Source organism: Salvia splendens, chromosome 11 (genome assembly GCF_004379255.2).
Source record: "Salvia splendens isolate huo1 chromosome 11, SspV2, whole genome shotgun sequence".
NCBI classification, from domain to species: Eukaryota; Viridiplantae; Streptophyta; class Magnoliopsida; order Lamiales; family Lamiaceae; genus Salvia; species Salvia splendens.
Window position 1 is genome coordinate 30,141,250 of NC_056042.1, and position 15,418 is coordinate 30,156,667.

The window sequence follows — 15,418 nt, forward strand, 5'->3', positions numbered from 1 at the left end:
GAGACTGGACTTCACATAGCCCTCACATTGCCTTCACACTGCCACATCATCAGCACTAAAATTCTCCTGCCACATCAGCTTGCCACATCAACTGGACATCAAATAGCCTTCACATAGCCTTCCCACTACCTATCCACATCACTAATAACAATTATATAATTTAATTTACAATCGTATCAACATACGGAATTTAATTTACGAGACAAATACGGGAAATTCGAATAATACTATTAAAATTTAAAAAGTACATTAATTTAAAAAAACAATAATTTTTAAAAAAAAAGTACAAAAATTTAAAAGTACAATTAAAAAAAGTAAAAAAAATCACTCCTCCGGGAGTCACTGGAGTACCTTCGTAGTTGTTCTCCATTGCTCGTTATTGATCTTGTACAGAAAGAAAGATAGAGAGAGTACTCGTTAAAACAAGTGGTGCGAATGAAAATGACGTTCAAAGATCGTATATATTGTGTTTTTGAAAAAAAAATTTAAAAATTAAAATCTGACGCCGGTCTGACGCCGATCCGAGGCCTACAATGGCGCCGTGAGGATCGGCTTTAGAACCGGCGTCATCACACGAATCGGCATGGCCACGCCGAAGTTGACACCGATTTCGCCGACGCCGGTCGCAATGGTTCGGCGTCAGAACCGGCGTCGGCGAAAAATCGGCGTCGCGGTTTTGACGCCTCCATTGCTGATGCTCTGAGTATTAGAATTTGGAAGTGACAGTTAAAAAAGTTGTCATTTTACTCTTTTTAAAATTTCACATGAGAAAAAGTATGAAACTTGTATGTTCAGAATGAAAATTTCCCATTTTGGGAAATGACCTTTAAGGAGATATGATGATGAAATTAACCATCCTGGGTTGGAATTATGAATGTGTGATTACTGAATCAATTACATGTTTAGCGAATTATGAATGTGTGATTACTGAATCAATTACATGTTGCTAAAGAGAGATTGAGTTGTGATATTCTAGGATTCTTTCAAGTTTATTTACTTGATTTTTTCTTTTCCATTTCAAATAATTATCCATATTTCAGTAAAACCGCCACATAGGAACTTGGAATAGTTGTATGTATTCTAATTGAATATTTATTTCTAACAAAATAAAACAACTTCGCTCCTATATAAGTTTATCACATATGACTTCTCGAAGATGGACCATTATTTTATACTCGTTGTTTTAAAATTCATCCAAAGATAAAGTAGAAAAACTACAAGGAAATATGAGGGAAATTTAAAATACATATATCTTCTTAAATTGATTTATAATCAATGTACAAATTACTCGTATTCAAATACAATAGTCATCAACCTCGAAGTACCCAAAATCAAAGTAGGCAGTTGGAAACTTAGAATAGGTGATTTAATATTATATTTATTTTAGTACTAATTGATAAGATTGAGTTTAAAATTAAATTGGGGAAGCTACTAGACCAAGGATGATGCCATTGCCATGGGTATCAAGTTTATGCCCATCTCGTTATATTATATAGTATTTCAATTTTCAAGACTCAGTGTATATATATTGATAATGATTTACTACCCAAAAAGCATGAATATATTAAATAAGATTCGAGTAGTGAAGAACACCAACCTTGCAAGGGGGTGTTGTCTCGCACTTTATGCTCTTTCTTTACAGCAGCAAATAGTGTGCAAATACAGTGAATGTTGAGCAATTATTGACACAGTGAAACTTAGCATAATCACACACAGTAATTTAGATTAAAGAAGAAGAAGAAGCCATCTAATTAAGTGAAATAGGGGATTAATCGAAAATTGAGGGACCATGGGACACCAACTTGAAATTATGGGGTGCTGTAGTAATAATTCTCCCATTTATTAATTTCGTTTAGTCTTTGTCAATTGGTTCGAATGTTGCACCAACTACTTCCCTAGGTTTATGTGCCGAAATTTAACATGCGAATCCATAAATTTCAACCTTAAATAGTAACTTAAGTTAAAGCTAGTCCGAAATCTCTAAGATGAAATATCATGCATATAATATTATATAGAAAATTCAAGATTTTTTTAAAAAAAATCATTGTATAGATTTAAAATGCATGGAATTAATCCATGAAATTACCCTAGGTTAAACTAGGATAATGTTATACTCCTCTGGCGCACATTGGTTTACATAGAATATCAAGAAAATGGTTAAATCTTAGTATTTGTAATAAATCAAAGCGGTCATTTTTATGTTGTTATTTAATTTGTAAATGTATCTATTTTTAATAAAAATGGTCAGAAATATCATGTTACGATATTTGCCTCAGAAAAGAAGAGAATCCTTTCAATTGCTTCAACAGCCCAAATATGAATGATGTCCAATTCAGCAAATTTAAGGAGATTGTTGAAGTCAAATCCAGTCTTCTGAGCAGGTCATACAAACTTTATAGTGGGTCCAAAATTTTGGTCATAGAGTGAATTTAATTAATTGAACACATTCAATAATTTTATGTAATAAGTGATGAGCGGAGTAATGAGAAAAGCCTCACACATTTACAACAAGGAGAGAATTTTTATTTGTACTTGGAGAGATCAAATAAAAACATTTATTGTTATAAATACTTAGAACTATATCAATAGCTAGATATATGTTTGGCATTAGAAATCTCATTTAAGTTTAACTCGACTTCTATAAAAATATGAAGAAAAGTGGTTTGAAAAGGTACTGAAATGTATGTCTCATTTTTATATGTTAAAATGTACGTGCAATGATTTAGTGGAATAACTACTCATAATTTATAATAAAAGTGAACCGAAACTCCAAATTGATGAACCAATAGCTATAGATGCATTTCTAGAGGGGGGCGAAGTTTATATCTTCTTAGTGCAATTATTTTATATTCAATGCGATTTATTTATATTCAGTGCGATTTATTTCATATTCAATACATGGGTATTTTTGCTGTTTATGTTCAGTGTTTAATAGTATCAGTCTTAAAGCATTCTCACAATAACATATATATTTTTTTCACACAAAGACAACGTGATATGCATGTTTGGAAATTGTGAACCTCCTCAACAAAACGCCAATAGCACACTTTTATCTTTGTCAATTGCGTGTAATTCATCAATCAAGTACTATAATTTTTCAACTACCCTTAACCGACCAACGATGTTCACTATATAAAGAATCGAATAATACATCAAATTATTTTTAAAAAGTGCCCAAATAACTAGCATCGCAGACCTTCACGAATATTATAGACGAACGCATGCATGCATTCAAAATAAAAAGATTGATTGATAAAAGAGTCGTATAGATGGTGACCCGAATCTAAGTCGATTATATATTAACTGGAAATAAATTGAGAATGTACAATAGTTGATTGTGTAGATTGTAATTAATTAATCCAATTATTTAGTCAATGTTCAATTTGTCGCGTGATTCGCCTAGTTTGTTTGTTTGAAAAAGTAAACAAAATGACAAAACTACACTTTGATGATTTCACCATTTTCCCATCCCATCCTTTTAAATTTGAGTATATATATAAATCGTAGAGGAAAAAAAATCATTATTAACAATTGACTAACTTAATTGAAATCTATATTTGTTTAGAAAAATGTGCTCACCCACAAATGTAACTAAACGATTTTATTCCTGCAGGAGAGTACATATGTTTTAATCACAGTTTTTCATATGAAATACGAATATACATTCTAAATTAACCATTGGGCTGCAAAAACGTATTAAGAATAATTGAAATAATGAGTATTTAAATAAATCTTAGTTTTTTTAAAAACAAAAATATTCTTAATTAATAAAAAACTACGTTCAAAATAAAGACACCTAAGCGGCTATAGAAAACCCAAGAATCCAAAAGAAAATCATAAAATGAAAACTATGAAATTAAAAATAATCCAATAAAAAATACGTTTTTCGGCATCATCACATCAGCGTTGACTACTGCAACTACATCATTAACTGTACAAAAATAATTTTCTTATTTATGTAACCAATCTTTATCCTTTCCGTGAGACTACATAAAGCTGTAAATCAGCGTATATTTGGGTTGATACTTTCCACACCAATAGTTCAAATCAGCATACAACAATAAAAGAAAGCTCAATATAATTTGATTATAAAGCAAACATTTATAACACAAATTTCATTTATCATACAAACTCTACACATTTTATGTTGGCAAACTCAAATCCTAACTTCAGCCATTTCTATCTTAAATCAGAGTGTCACCTGCCCTGCCCTAGAATAACATAAATCAGCTTACCATCCATCAATTTTCCTTCTTAGTTAAGTGGTTTCATGTGAATGAAAGAACCATGAAGCCATGGAAGGGATTCAAAACTTAAAACACTTCTGCTACTTTGCTTGCAAGGACACGGTCCCATCTCTCAACGAACTCGAATGGGAACCACCCGGCATCACATTTGCATTCACCTTCGGCCCATCCATTGTTGGTCACCTGCAATGCAAACAAGATACTTAATTTTCCTCCTAGGTTCGGAAAATAGCAGTAGAGTTGAATACGGTAAAACAGACCTTTCGAACGACAACATAGTCACCAAGAGCTAATGTCAACTCTACATCAGACTCAGCTTGGTAGGGTTGGATGACCTTCAATATGAATGGTAAATTCAACAACAACAAACATTTAAGGCTATGATGTAGCTACACAGTGGTCGATCATACCTCGCCTAAGAAGTAATCCGTGCCATCAAATGACCCATCATATGGCTTTGAGGCAGATAGATTTTCACCCTCATTATATGCAGAGGCCGGATTTCTTCTTGTATCTCGAGCTGGATTTGGAAAAACCTCAGTTTGCTGACGGGCAGACAGCATCTGCACATGTCACGATCTATACATACTGAGTCGTGTGCAAAATTGTTTTACGTGATTGTGTGTGAAAAAGACATTCTCTCAGTGGGACATCACCTCCTGTTCAAGCTGATCAAGTATCTGTAGTACATGCTGATGATAACTTGTTTCTAGAAGTCGAAAATGCTTGTTTCTAGAAGTTAGGCCTGACAAAGAGTTGGCATTACCATGGCTATAAGCCGCTGGAGAGTTAACCTCTGCTGTTGGTGTTCAACAGCTGCCATTGCAGACGTTGCTTCTTTACCCAAGGTAACCATATTCGACTTCAGCTCATTAAGCTTCATTTCAGCAGCTTCTAGCTTTAACGTAATATCCGAACTATTGTTTGTTTCCCTCACCCTAGCATGGCACCTGGCAACCTCAATATTTTGCTTTGATGTATAGCTGAATCCCGATATTCAAAACCGGGGCTATTGTCAATTTATTTGAATAGAACCTATAGTGATGTTACCTGAGCTTCAACCTGCTGTCTCACTCTATCATATCGCTGTGCAAGATGTCGAGCATCTTCTAGGGCAGATCCCACAACCATAGCTCTGTAACCTGCAGCAAGGTTAATTAAATCAAAATATACAGATTGAAACAATGGAAATTACAAGAAAACAAGATATGTTTTTGGAATAAACAAGGCAAAACATCCATATTTTCTCTTCTACCACAGTTTATTCAACATATTCCATCTACAAAACATTCAACGACAAACAACAACACATAAAACGACAGGGAATTAATAAAAAGAGAGAACAAAAACCTGTGTTCCAAGTATTCTAAGATAACAGTCATGTTCTTTTTCCATTTGAGCACGAGCACTGCTAAAACTTAGTGCCACTTTAGAGAGAGTACTCCCACTAGTACATGTGTTCTCACTACTATATTTTTTACTATCTTCTGACAGCTTGGTACCTGCAAGGATTAAACTCTTTAAGGAAGATTATGCATTGCATTTCATGGAGCAAAAATCACCGAAAAAATGGTAGAAACCTACCAATTTCGACCTGCTTGGATCTAGTTACTATATAACCCTCTACGCCTCGAACTATGTCTCTGATACGAGCATATCTTCGGGAATATCCCCCATATCTATATTATTTAGTTAGTTATTGATTTACCATATCTTTTCATATTTATTAGGATTATTTTCTTGTTCCTTAAGTTAGGGTATCCACTATTATAAATAGTGGACATTGTTATTCATTTGAATCATTGGAGATATATCAAATCAATTTATCTTTTACCGTTCTTTTATCTTTTCGTACTTTATTTTTCCGCAAGTTCATCTCGTCAAACCTTAATTGACCGAGAACCCTAGGCTGCTCGACGGGAGGATCCCGCGAACGAACCTAACCCTTCTCCGGCGACCTCGCGCTGTCGGGACCGATACGAGTACCCTCGTATCATCTGGTGCTTTCATCTGATCTCTTCCTCCGAATTACCTCCATTATGTCATCATCTACCTATGCTGCCTATTACCATCACCAATTCGACTACCGTCAGCCGCAATTCACCCACCACCCATCGCAGCCCATATATCAGCCACCACACCACCACCCATCGCAACCCATATATCAGCCACCACACCATCCGATTGGATCGTTAGATCTGCAACAATCCTATCCACATGATAGGCACCTCCACGCACAATATCAACCCTACCAGACCCGACAGCCCACTTGCTGGGACCCGCCATGGGGGCGCATGCAACAGAGTTCTTCGACCTATGATCAGTCCCCGCCTCACGGCCCGTACCTCACCTATGGTGAAGCGACATACCAGGGTTCTGACCCCAATAATCCTGACCTCATGGCTCGATCGTTCTCCCCTGCTCAACTAGCCGCCGTAAACGATTACAACGAGAAGTTACGTGTGTATAGATTGAACCAAGCCGCCCTGCTCGCCCGTATGACCGCTTGGTTTGAGGAGAACACTGATGATGAAAATATAACTGAGGAGAACATTGATAACACTTTCATGATGGTATTGAGTGCGGATGTTCCCAAAGACATTCACGATGTTCCCAACAGCATCACCGATGTTGCCATCAACACTGCTGTCGGGGTGGATGTGAGCGATGAAATTGAATAGAGTGAAGGATCTCAAGACGAGGCATGTGAGATGTAGAGGGACAACAAGGTACTCCCGAGATCTACTCTGCAAGTGCTTCCCCATAACCGAATGATGGGAGGACAATGTTTGTTGGACAAAGATGGCGTTGGGCACGTCTCCTTGAAAGTTCTCGACATCGCTATGGTCATCTCATCTATGGGCGTGAGTCGCGGGCTGAAGAAGGAGACGCACGATGTAGAGATATATGAGAAATTCAAGATTGCAGAAGAGGGGAGAATGTTAGACGACGACCCAGCCCCACCAGCCGCGATCTCTTTGTCGTGCTGCCCCGGTATCGTGGTCACTGATGTTGTACTTGCTGATGATATCCGTCATAATATATGCATTCATGCTAAGACAGTGACAAGTGGATATTATAATTGGACAGAGCAATCTTTTGCATTTGATCCAGGAGGGGATACGCGATGCTCTTTGTTGCTTCTTGGTTTCCACCTTGAGGACAAGATGAATTTTAACCGTGGGGGAGTTGATACGAGCATATCTTCGGGAATATCTCCCATATCTATATTATTTAGTTAGTTATTGATTTACCATATCTTTTCATATTTATTAGGATTATTTTCTTATTCCTTTAAGTTAGGGTATCCACTATTATAAATAGTGGACATTGTTATTCATTTGAATCATTGGAGAAATATCAAATCAATTTATCTTTTACCGTTCTTTTATCTTTTCGTACTTTATTTTTCCGCAAGTTCATCTCGTCAAACCTTAATTGACCGAGAACCCTAGGCTGCTCGACGGGAGGATCCCGCGAACGAACCTAACCCTTCTCCGGCGACCTCGCGCTGCCGGGACCGATACGAGTACCCTCGTATCAGTCTCTTTGTAAATGCTGGCAAGCACCAAACAATTTGGGAGAACAAATAAAATCAATATTAGTCAAATACTAGATAGCTAATACAGTAATTAACAGAGGCAGAGTCTATAAGAACGTGACCGAGCACAGGTGACATGAAGGATAACCTTGGCAGCTCGAGTGGATATGTACAGCTTCTCTAGCTTCTGATGCTGCTGGAGTTCAGCTTCATCAGATGCCATGTTGTCTGAACCATTTAGTTTACCAGAGAATTGTCTGAGAACGGCCTAGTAGAAAATACACACACCCAACCCCCAAACAACAAGAAACATCAGAAACAGAGCAATTATTCAGACAAAAAGGTTTTTTTAAAAATTAAAGCACACACATTGACATTAAACTATAGAAAAAAGTAGAACAACAATTTAGCAAAACAATTGCTAGTTTTTTACAATGCACATATTCGAAAACTTTCAAAATTCATCTCTATATGTATAGCACTATATCATTTACCAAATTAAGACAGAGTTCATCAAGTGGCTATTGCTGGTAGTCCAAAGTAGCTTAGGAAAGGGAGGTTAAAAGGCTTAAATGGCTTATCCAGACAACATTACTCTAAAAAATCAAAAACTAATTCAGAAAATTTTCGAATACATTTAAAAAAACAGCCTGAAAATGTAAATTTTGCAGAGTGAGAGAGAGGAATGTGTGCCTGCTGCTGCTTGGCAACTTGTCCTCTGAGCTTCGTCGCCTGTTTTCTGATGGCTTCCATTTCATTATTCGAGTCGAGAGAGAGAGAGAGAGAGTTATGGCAGCAGTGTTGGAGGTTTTGAAATAACTAGTACAGAGTGTGCATATTCTGTCGACTTTAAAGTACTGAGTTGCCAATTTCACAGTGACTTCAAATTGTCGTTTAAAATTGGAACTCAACCGCCAGTTTTGGTTTCGAATTGAAATTCGCCCATTGTATGGTCAGGATCCGGTTTTAAGAGCATGCGCAGCGGTGGCGTCCATCGCCACCGCCATCCGCGCCGCTGGCACGGACGCCATCCGCCGCCGCTGCGCTCGCGCCGCTGGCACGGCGCTGCTCGATGTATCGAGCACGTCAGTGCCAGCGGACGCACACGTGGCGCGCTCCCATTCGTCAACGGCATAGCCGTTGTGTTTAAACATTTTTTATTTTTTATTTTTTAAAAATCGGTATTTAATTATAAATAATGCTAAAAAATAAAAAAAAAAATTCCAAATCCAAAAAATATGGCCGTTTTTTTCCCGTTTTTCTGAATTTTTTTGATTTTTTTTAATTTTTTTTTCCAAAATCATCTATAAATACACACATTCATCACTCATTTATCACATCAATTCATCTCTCATTCATAATTCTTATACAAACTATCAACACATTCAACCTTCACTCAAAACATCAAATGAATTTCACTCATCTCATGGCGGAAGCGGAGCGCGAAGAACAAGAATACTACGAACAACATCGTGCCGCTTACGAAGCATATGTCGCGGCGAATACCCCCGCTCATCCTCCTCAACGCACTAGATCAAATCGCCGCTACATCCATCGTGACCGGGAGGGAGCCCACGAAAGGCTCGTTGCCGACTACTTTGCCGACCATCCGCGGTTTCCGGCAGATTACTTCAGGCGCCGTTTTCGCATGTCAAAGCGCTTGTTCATGCGAATTGTCAACACACATTGTCCGCACGTGTTGAATACTTTCAAACAGGTGTAGATGCAGCCGGCCGGCAAAGTATCACGGCGTTGCAGAAGTGTACGTGTGCCATCCGACAACTCGCTACTGGGCAAACGGCCGACATCTTCCACGAGTATTTGCATATCGGTGAGTCCACTGGAATCCTTTGTTTAAAGAATTTTTGCGAGGGCCTTCGTTCTGCTTTTGGGGATGAATTCCTTCGGGCACCCACCACCGATGATTGCCAACGGTTGTTTCGTCTTCACGAATCAGTCCATGGCTTTCCCGGAATGCTTGGCAGCATTGACTGCATGCATTGGAGGTGGAAGAATTGTCCGACTGCTTGGAGGGGGCAACACTTAAGCGGTCACAAAGGCGGCGGCCCAACACTTATCCTTGAGGCGGTCGCCGACTATCGCCTATGGATTTGGCATGCATATTTCGGCGTTGCCGGATCCAACAACGACTTGAACGTGCTTTATTCTTCACCACTCTTCAATGATGTGATGAATGGTGTAGCACTGGCGATCGACTTCACCATCAACGGAAATACATATCGCATGGGTTACTATCTCGCCGATGGTATCTACCTAAGGTGGTCGACGTTCGTGAAGACGCTCCACAACCCGCACGACCCGAGACGGGTTCTTTTTGCGCAGCGTCAAGAGTCAGCGCGGAAGGACGTCGAAAGAGCCTTCGGGGTCCTTCAAGCTCGATTCAACATTGTGAAGGCCCCGGCTCGGCTGTGGTACGTGAATAATATCGCCAACATCATGTTCACGTGTATTATATTACACAACATGATTATAGCCGACGAAGGGCCGAGGGCGGCTAGCTTCTACGACGAGGACGAAGCCGGAAGCTCAACAGCGAGGTCTCCCCCACGCCGAGGCGAGCATACGACGGTTGGCCAGAGGATCGAGACAAGACACACAATGCGCGATACTCGAATCCACAATCAACTACAAGAAGACCTAATCAACCACATGTGGGCGAAATTCGGCAACGAGTAGTGGTTTTTTTAATTTTTAGGATTTTAATTATGTAATTTTTAATTTTTAGGATTTTAATTATGTAATGTTTAATTTTATTTGTCATTTGTAATATTTATTGTGGTTTTTAAATGAATTTTAATATTATGGAAATGTTATTGTTTAATTGAATTTTAAATTAATTGTGCTCGTCCTTGCGGAAGAGCACAATTGTGGGTGTTGTGCTCTTGCCAGAGAGCAGGCATGAATAGTACCGCCCGGGCCCACAACCGTGCCGCTGGCAAGAGCACGGTTGTGGATACTCTAAATTTCAAAATCATAACCAGCTTTTGATAATGAGAAAAATTGAATACTAGTAGTTGGGAAATTTTGGAAAATCATAGATTTTTTTTTTGAAATTATAAAAAATAATTCCTAAAGGAAAGAACTCTTATTTTCTTTGACGCCGTTTTTCATTTCATTTCCATAAACCTTGTAGTTTTGGGAATGCACTAAAATATGTAAAACTTTATCTTAGCCATCATGGGCAAAAGAGGTTGAGAAAAAATAGAACATAATAATTGGGATTTTGCATATGGATCTCCCTTCTAGCCCCATTCATCATTACTCATAATGGAAGTATGCCTTGTCCACATGAGAGCTTAATCCAACAACATTATAATTTATCACCCAATCATACACTTGGTCACCATCATAATATTAACTAACCACTACCATTCTATAGTTTTAATATTATTATCTTGCCTTCTATTTTATCCCCAAAAACTCACCATCATAAACTATACTACATCACACTAATTGAATCGTTAAGAACACTCACTTCACATGCCACTGTGTGCAATGATGTCTTGAGAAATCATGCTAAGTAATTGCTAATTTACAATGTATAATAAGATTGAAGAAAAGAAAAAGGAAGAATGTACTACTAGGAGAATAAAGTAAGCATCATATATTGCGGCCGAATCATTGATGAAAAGGAAGTAAAGACTTTATGGTTCTTCCCTTCTACAAATCCACATTACACACAAGAAAACATCAAAAATTAAAGTTGGCAACTTCCCAAGTCCCAACTGTCTCTTAACAAATTGATTACAATAAAATTGGTTTCACAACCCTTTTGATCACAAATGACATGCATCCACTCATTACATGCAAATATATGAAAACAAACAAACAAACATCTACCCAAGACAACCAATATCTTGTAAATAATTGAAATAATGCAGTGGGCTATTTTTGGCAATGAGCCTTGCACATATTCCGACAATCATAAACACAAGGCCCTCCACAATGCAATGGACAATCCAACCTCATTCCCCTACACCTTCCCTTCACCATGCATTGTGCAAACTCTCCCATTGCATACTCCCCCTTCGGGAACACTCTACTCTTGCCGGAACGATGATGCTTCCCACCGTTGCAGCCCCACCTCCAAAAAACACCGCCACCTCCTCCATTTCCCCATCCCCAGCCTCCATTACGGTTCCCACCACCTCCGCCACCTCCCCAACCCCATCCAACTCCTCCTCCTCCATTGTTCTTCTTCTTGTCTTTCACCACTACATCATTGTAGGTCTTGTCACTTTTACCTCCATTATGTTCGTCTTTCCTTTGCGAAAGATCAGAACCTTTCAGCGACGAGGTGGTGGTGGTGGCGCCTCCTCCTTCTTCGGCTCTGATCAATCCAACTATCACCATAGCAAAAAACAGAGCCAGCCACAAAATTCTCCCCATTATTTCTTGGTGATCAGTGCATGGTATTACCACTACAGTTGGTCAATTTATACAACTCTTTCCACCAATGGCAGTTGCTAATTAAATATTGCATGCATATGGTTAGATTATTCAGTAATATGGAAGCTAACAAACTAACAAGAAATACTAGTAAAATAACAAGAGTGGAATGAGGGACACAGATTTCTTGGAGGTCACTTTTGTCCCCACTAAAAAAATCTCAACAGTTCATGCTTGTGATAAAACATGGATTTCTAAGTACTGATAGGCACCAAATCTACCACTTGCAAATAAAATATATTGTGATGGATCTATTTCTTCATCTTTGAACATCAAGTTTCATTCCTAAGTAGTCAAATAATGGTTTATATTTAGTTATTTGCTCTGTTATTGTTGTGAAAAAATAGTAAATAATCATAGGCAAAGATGGATACCTTCATTGGCAACAAACTATGGATATATTAATAAAAGAGTATTTCCGTTTTGCAGGACCGTTGTAGCTAGCTAGATTCACCCTTCAAGCAACAAACAGTGCTCTCTCCACACACCACTAATACCAAACTAATAAAAGTTGGTATAACTGAATTATTTTTTTAAAAATAGACAAAATTTCATTGTCACTCAACAAACCCATGTGTAGGGTAGTGATAAATGCAAACTCATATATTGTACAAACTCCAAACTATGATCTGGACCGGACCGTTAAAAAATATCAACAGATGACAAAATAGTAGCAACATAAAATGTGAACACAATGTCAACACAACATCAACGATTGACACTGTGTTGACATTTATGTTGTTACTATTTGATCATCTGTTTATTTGGGAACGTAGGCTTGGCGTTCCTCCTCGCCTTCATCTTCGCAATGGATGACTGCATTACCTCCTCACTCTGCACGTTATCCCTAGCCTCGATTGGTGTTGCAGCAATCGCAGGGGCTTGCGGAATTGGGACCGTATCACATCCATATTCCCATTTTTGCCTTCTTTTCCACATGTTTTTCCTAAAACACTCAACGAACACATAAAACTCCAAAAGATAGAAAAATTGGCTGGACAAAGACAATTTCGAGTGATAAACTCGGCATTTAGCACTTCAACAGACCAATTAAACCAATGAAAATATGAGTTTATCAAATTGTGCATCCATCGGAATGTGGTTTTCTTCAATAGCATTTCCGGCAGGCTGCCGACCACCGGGTAGGCGATCGGCCTCGGGGGAAGGGGTGGTGTTACGGACGTTCTCCGCAACGGCTCCGTGATCTTCCTTCTCGACGGAACCACGAGCAATTTCCACGACAAGCTCGCGGAAACTGACCGAAAACCTTGCTGATTTGGTGGACGTTTTCCACAAAGCAACAAGAAACGTAAAGATAATTGCTTGTTTCACAAGATAGGTTTAGGGAAAATATTTCATTCATGAAAATAATGTGTTGATGAAATACCCTATTTTATACTAGAAACCCTAGGGCGGTTCGACGTAACCTAATTCATCCGGGAAAGAACCGCAAAGAAAACCTGAACGGGGCTTATAAATCAGGCCCGACTCAACAATAAGTAAATTAATGTTTCAAAAATACTAAAACATAAAAGGAAAGAAATAAAAAGGAAACAAAAAGAATCGGCTAATTCTTGAACTTGTTCGGCGCCTTGAGCTTGTCTCTTGGTCTCAAGGATCTCTTCGTCACAGTCAACTCTTCACTTCGGTCATTCACGCATTGCGTCGTGCTGCTCGGCTGCGTCGTGCTGCTCGGCTCCGGACGCGCTGCGTCGTGCTGCTCGGCTGTTGTGGCCTCCAGCTCGGCATGCTCCAGCTCGGTACGCTCCAGCTCGGCAGGCTCCAGCTCGGCATGCTCCAGCTCGGCACGCTCCAGCTCGGCATGCTCCTCTGTTGTTGCGTCTGGTGTCGGGGTTCTCGTATCAACCCCCCCTCCGTTAAAAATCGCCTTGTCCACAAGGCGAACCTCCGGGAACTGCCTACCAATCGCCTCAATCGGCTCCCACGTTGGTGTGGACGCATCATCGTCCCACTGCACCAGGCATTGCTTCTCTGGTCGGCCCTCGCGCCAACTAACGCGTTCTTCCAGCAGCGCTACTGGCCGTGCCACCGGCCTATTCCCAACAAATTCTGGTGGGAGCTTTACCCTGTCAACATCGCCGTCCCCTGCCACAAACTCGCGCAACAAACTTACGTGAAACACGTTGTGGATCCTACTACCCTCGGGAAGGCGCAATTTGTACGCCACGGGACCAACTCTCTCCAACACCTCGAATGGCCCATAGAATCTTGGAGCTAGCTTAGCCGATAGAGGCTTGGCAACCGAGTGTTGACGGTAGGGCTGTAGCTTAAGCCAAACCACATCACCTACTTCGAATTCCGCATGGCGTCGGTGGCGATTTGCCACAACTGCCATCCTCTGTTGTGCGCGCATGAGGTTGCGGCGAAGGGTGACCAACAACTCACCTCGTTGTTTGATAATATCCGCCACGTTGGGTGGTGTCTTTGCCGATGGCGGGGATGCAACCAGGGACGGTGGCTCACGCCCATACAAGGCGCGATAAGGCGACGTGCCCAACGCAGAATGGTGAAAACAATTAAGAGCTAACTCCGCCCATGGTAGAAAATTCGTCCACTTTGAGGGCTTGTCGGATACAAATGCCCGCAAATACTGTTCCAAACCTCGATTTCGGACTTCCGTCTGTCCGTCTAATTGCGGATGGTAGGCCGTAGAGAATTGGAGTTTGGTTCCACTTAACCGCATCATTTCCTCCCAGGTCGCATTAAGGAACACCGAATCCCTATCCGAAACCAAGGTCTTAGGGAACCCATGGTGTCGCACCACTGTATTCACAAATAGCTGAGCCACGCGGAGAGCATCGAATTTTGTGGGAAGGGGAGCAAAATGAGCGTACTTAGAGAGCCTATCCACCACCACCATGACGACCGTATATCCCCGGGATTGTGGACGGCCGGTGATGAAATCCATCGAGACATCCTCCCAAACCTGCGATGGGACCGGAAGCGGCTGCAATAACCCTGCCGGCTTGCGCGTCGAGTACTTCGTCGTTTGGCACACCACACATTCATTTACAAAGGCCACCACCTCTTTACGCATCTTTGGCCAATAAAACCCCGCCGCCAAAAGACGGAAAGTTCTCTCGTGGCCAGGATGGCCTGCCGCCGGCGAGCAGTGGTGCTCCCGCAGTAACAACCTTCT

At 40.2% G+C, this 15,418-nt stretch overlaps 2 protein-coding genes across 4 annotated transcripts; both read right to left on the reverse strand.

Moving 5' to 3' along the window:
* Window positions 1-4,061: 4,061 nt before the first annotated feature.
* LOC121755391 (SH3 domain-containing protein 2-like) lies at window positions 4,062-8,678 on the reverse strand. 3 transcript variants are annotated; one of them, XM_042150695.1, is made up of 8 exons: window positions 7,753-8,678; window positions 5,832-6,205; window positions 5,598-5,749; window positions 5,298-5,389; window positions 5,014-5,205; window positions 4,658-4,810; window positions 4,508-4,582; window positions 4,062-4,430 (listed from the first exon to the last, which is right to left on the reverse strand). In XM_042150695.1, exons 4-8 carry the CDS (start codon window positions 5,376-5,378, stop codon window positions 4,314-4,316), a joined length of 618 nt encoding a protein of 205 aa, XP_042006629.1. In that variant the 5' UTR covers window positions 5,379-5,389; window positions 5,598-5,749; window positions 5,832-6,205; window positions 7,753-8,678; the 3' UTR covers window positions 4,062-4,313. The 3 variants fall into 3 exon arrangements, with proteins under 3 accessions (XP_042006629.1, XP_042006630.1, XP_042006631.1); XM_042150696.1 differs by having other exon boundaries at window positions 5,014-5,185; window positions 5,598-6,205; XM_042150697.1 differs by lacking the exons at window positions 5,598-5,749; window positions 5,832-6,205; window positions 7,753-8,678 and having other exon boundaries at window positions 5,014-5,197; window positions 5,298-5,384.
* Window positions 8,679-11,694: 3,016 nt separating this feature from the next.
* Window positions 11,695-12,198, reverse strand: LOC121754756 (eggshell protein 1-like). Its single transcript, XM_042150065.1, has one exon. The coding sequence runs from the start codon at window positions 12,196-12,198 to the stop codon at window positions 11,695-11,697; it is 504 nt and encodes a 167-aa protein (XP_042005999.1).
* Between the last annotated feature and the right edge of the window lie 3,220 nt (window positions 12,199-15,418).

Bases quoted from the DNA above. Each gene is read 5' to 3' on its own strand.
- LOC121755391 (XM_042150695.1), bottom strand. From the start codon at position 5,378: ATGGTTGTGGGATCTGCCCTAGAAGATGCTCGACATCTTGCACAGCGA. The intron at 5,206-5,297 runs GTAACATCACTA...CAAAATATTGAG, and splicing joins GACAGCAGGTTGAAGCTCAG to GTTGCCAGGTGCCATGCTAG. The intron at 4,583-4,657 runs GTATGATCGACC...TTCATATTGAAG, and splicing joins CGGATTACTTCTTAGGCGAG to GTCATCCAACCCTACCAAGC.
- LOC121754756 (XM_042150065.1), bottom strand. From the start codon at position 12,198: ATGGGGAGAATTTTGTGGCTGGCTCTGTTTTTTGCTATGGTGATAGTT.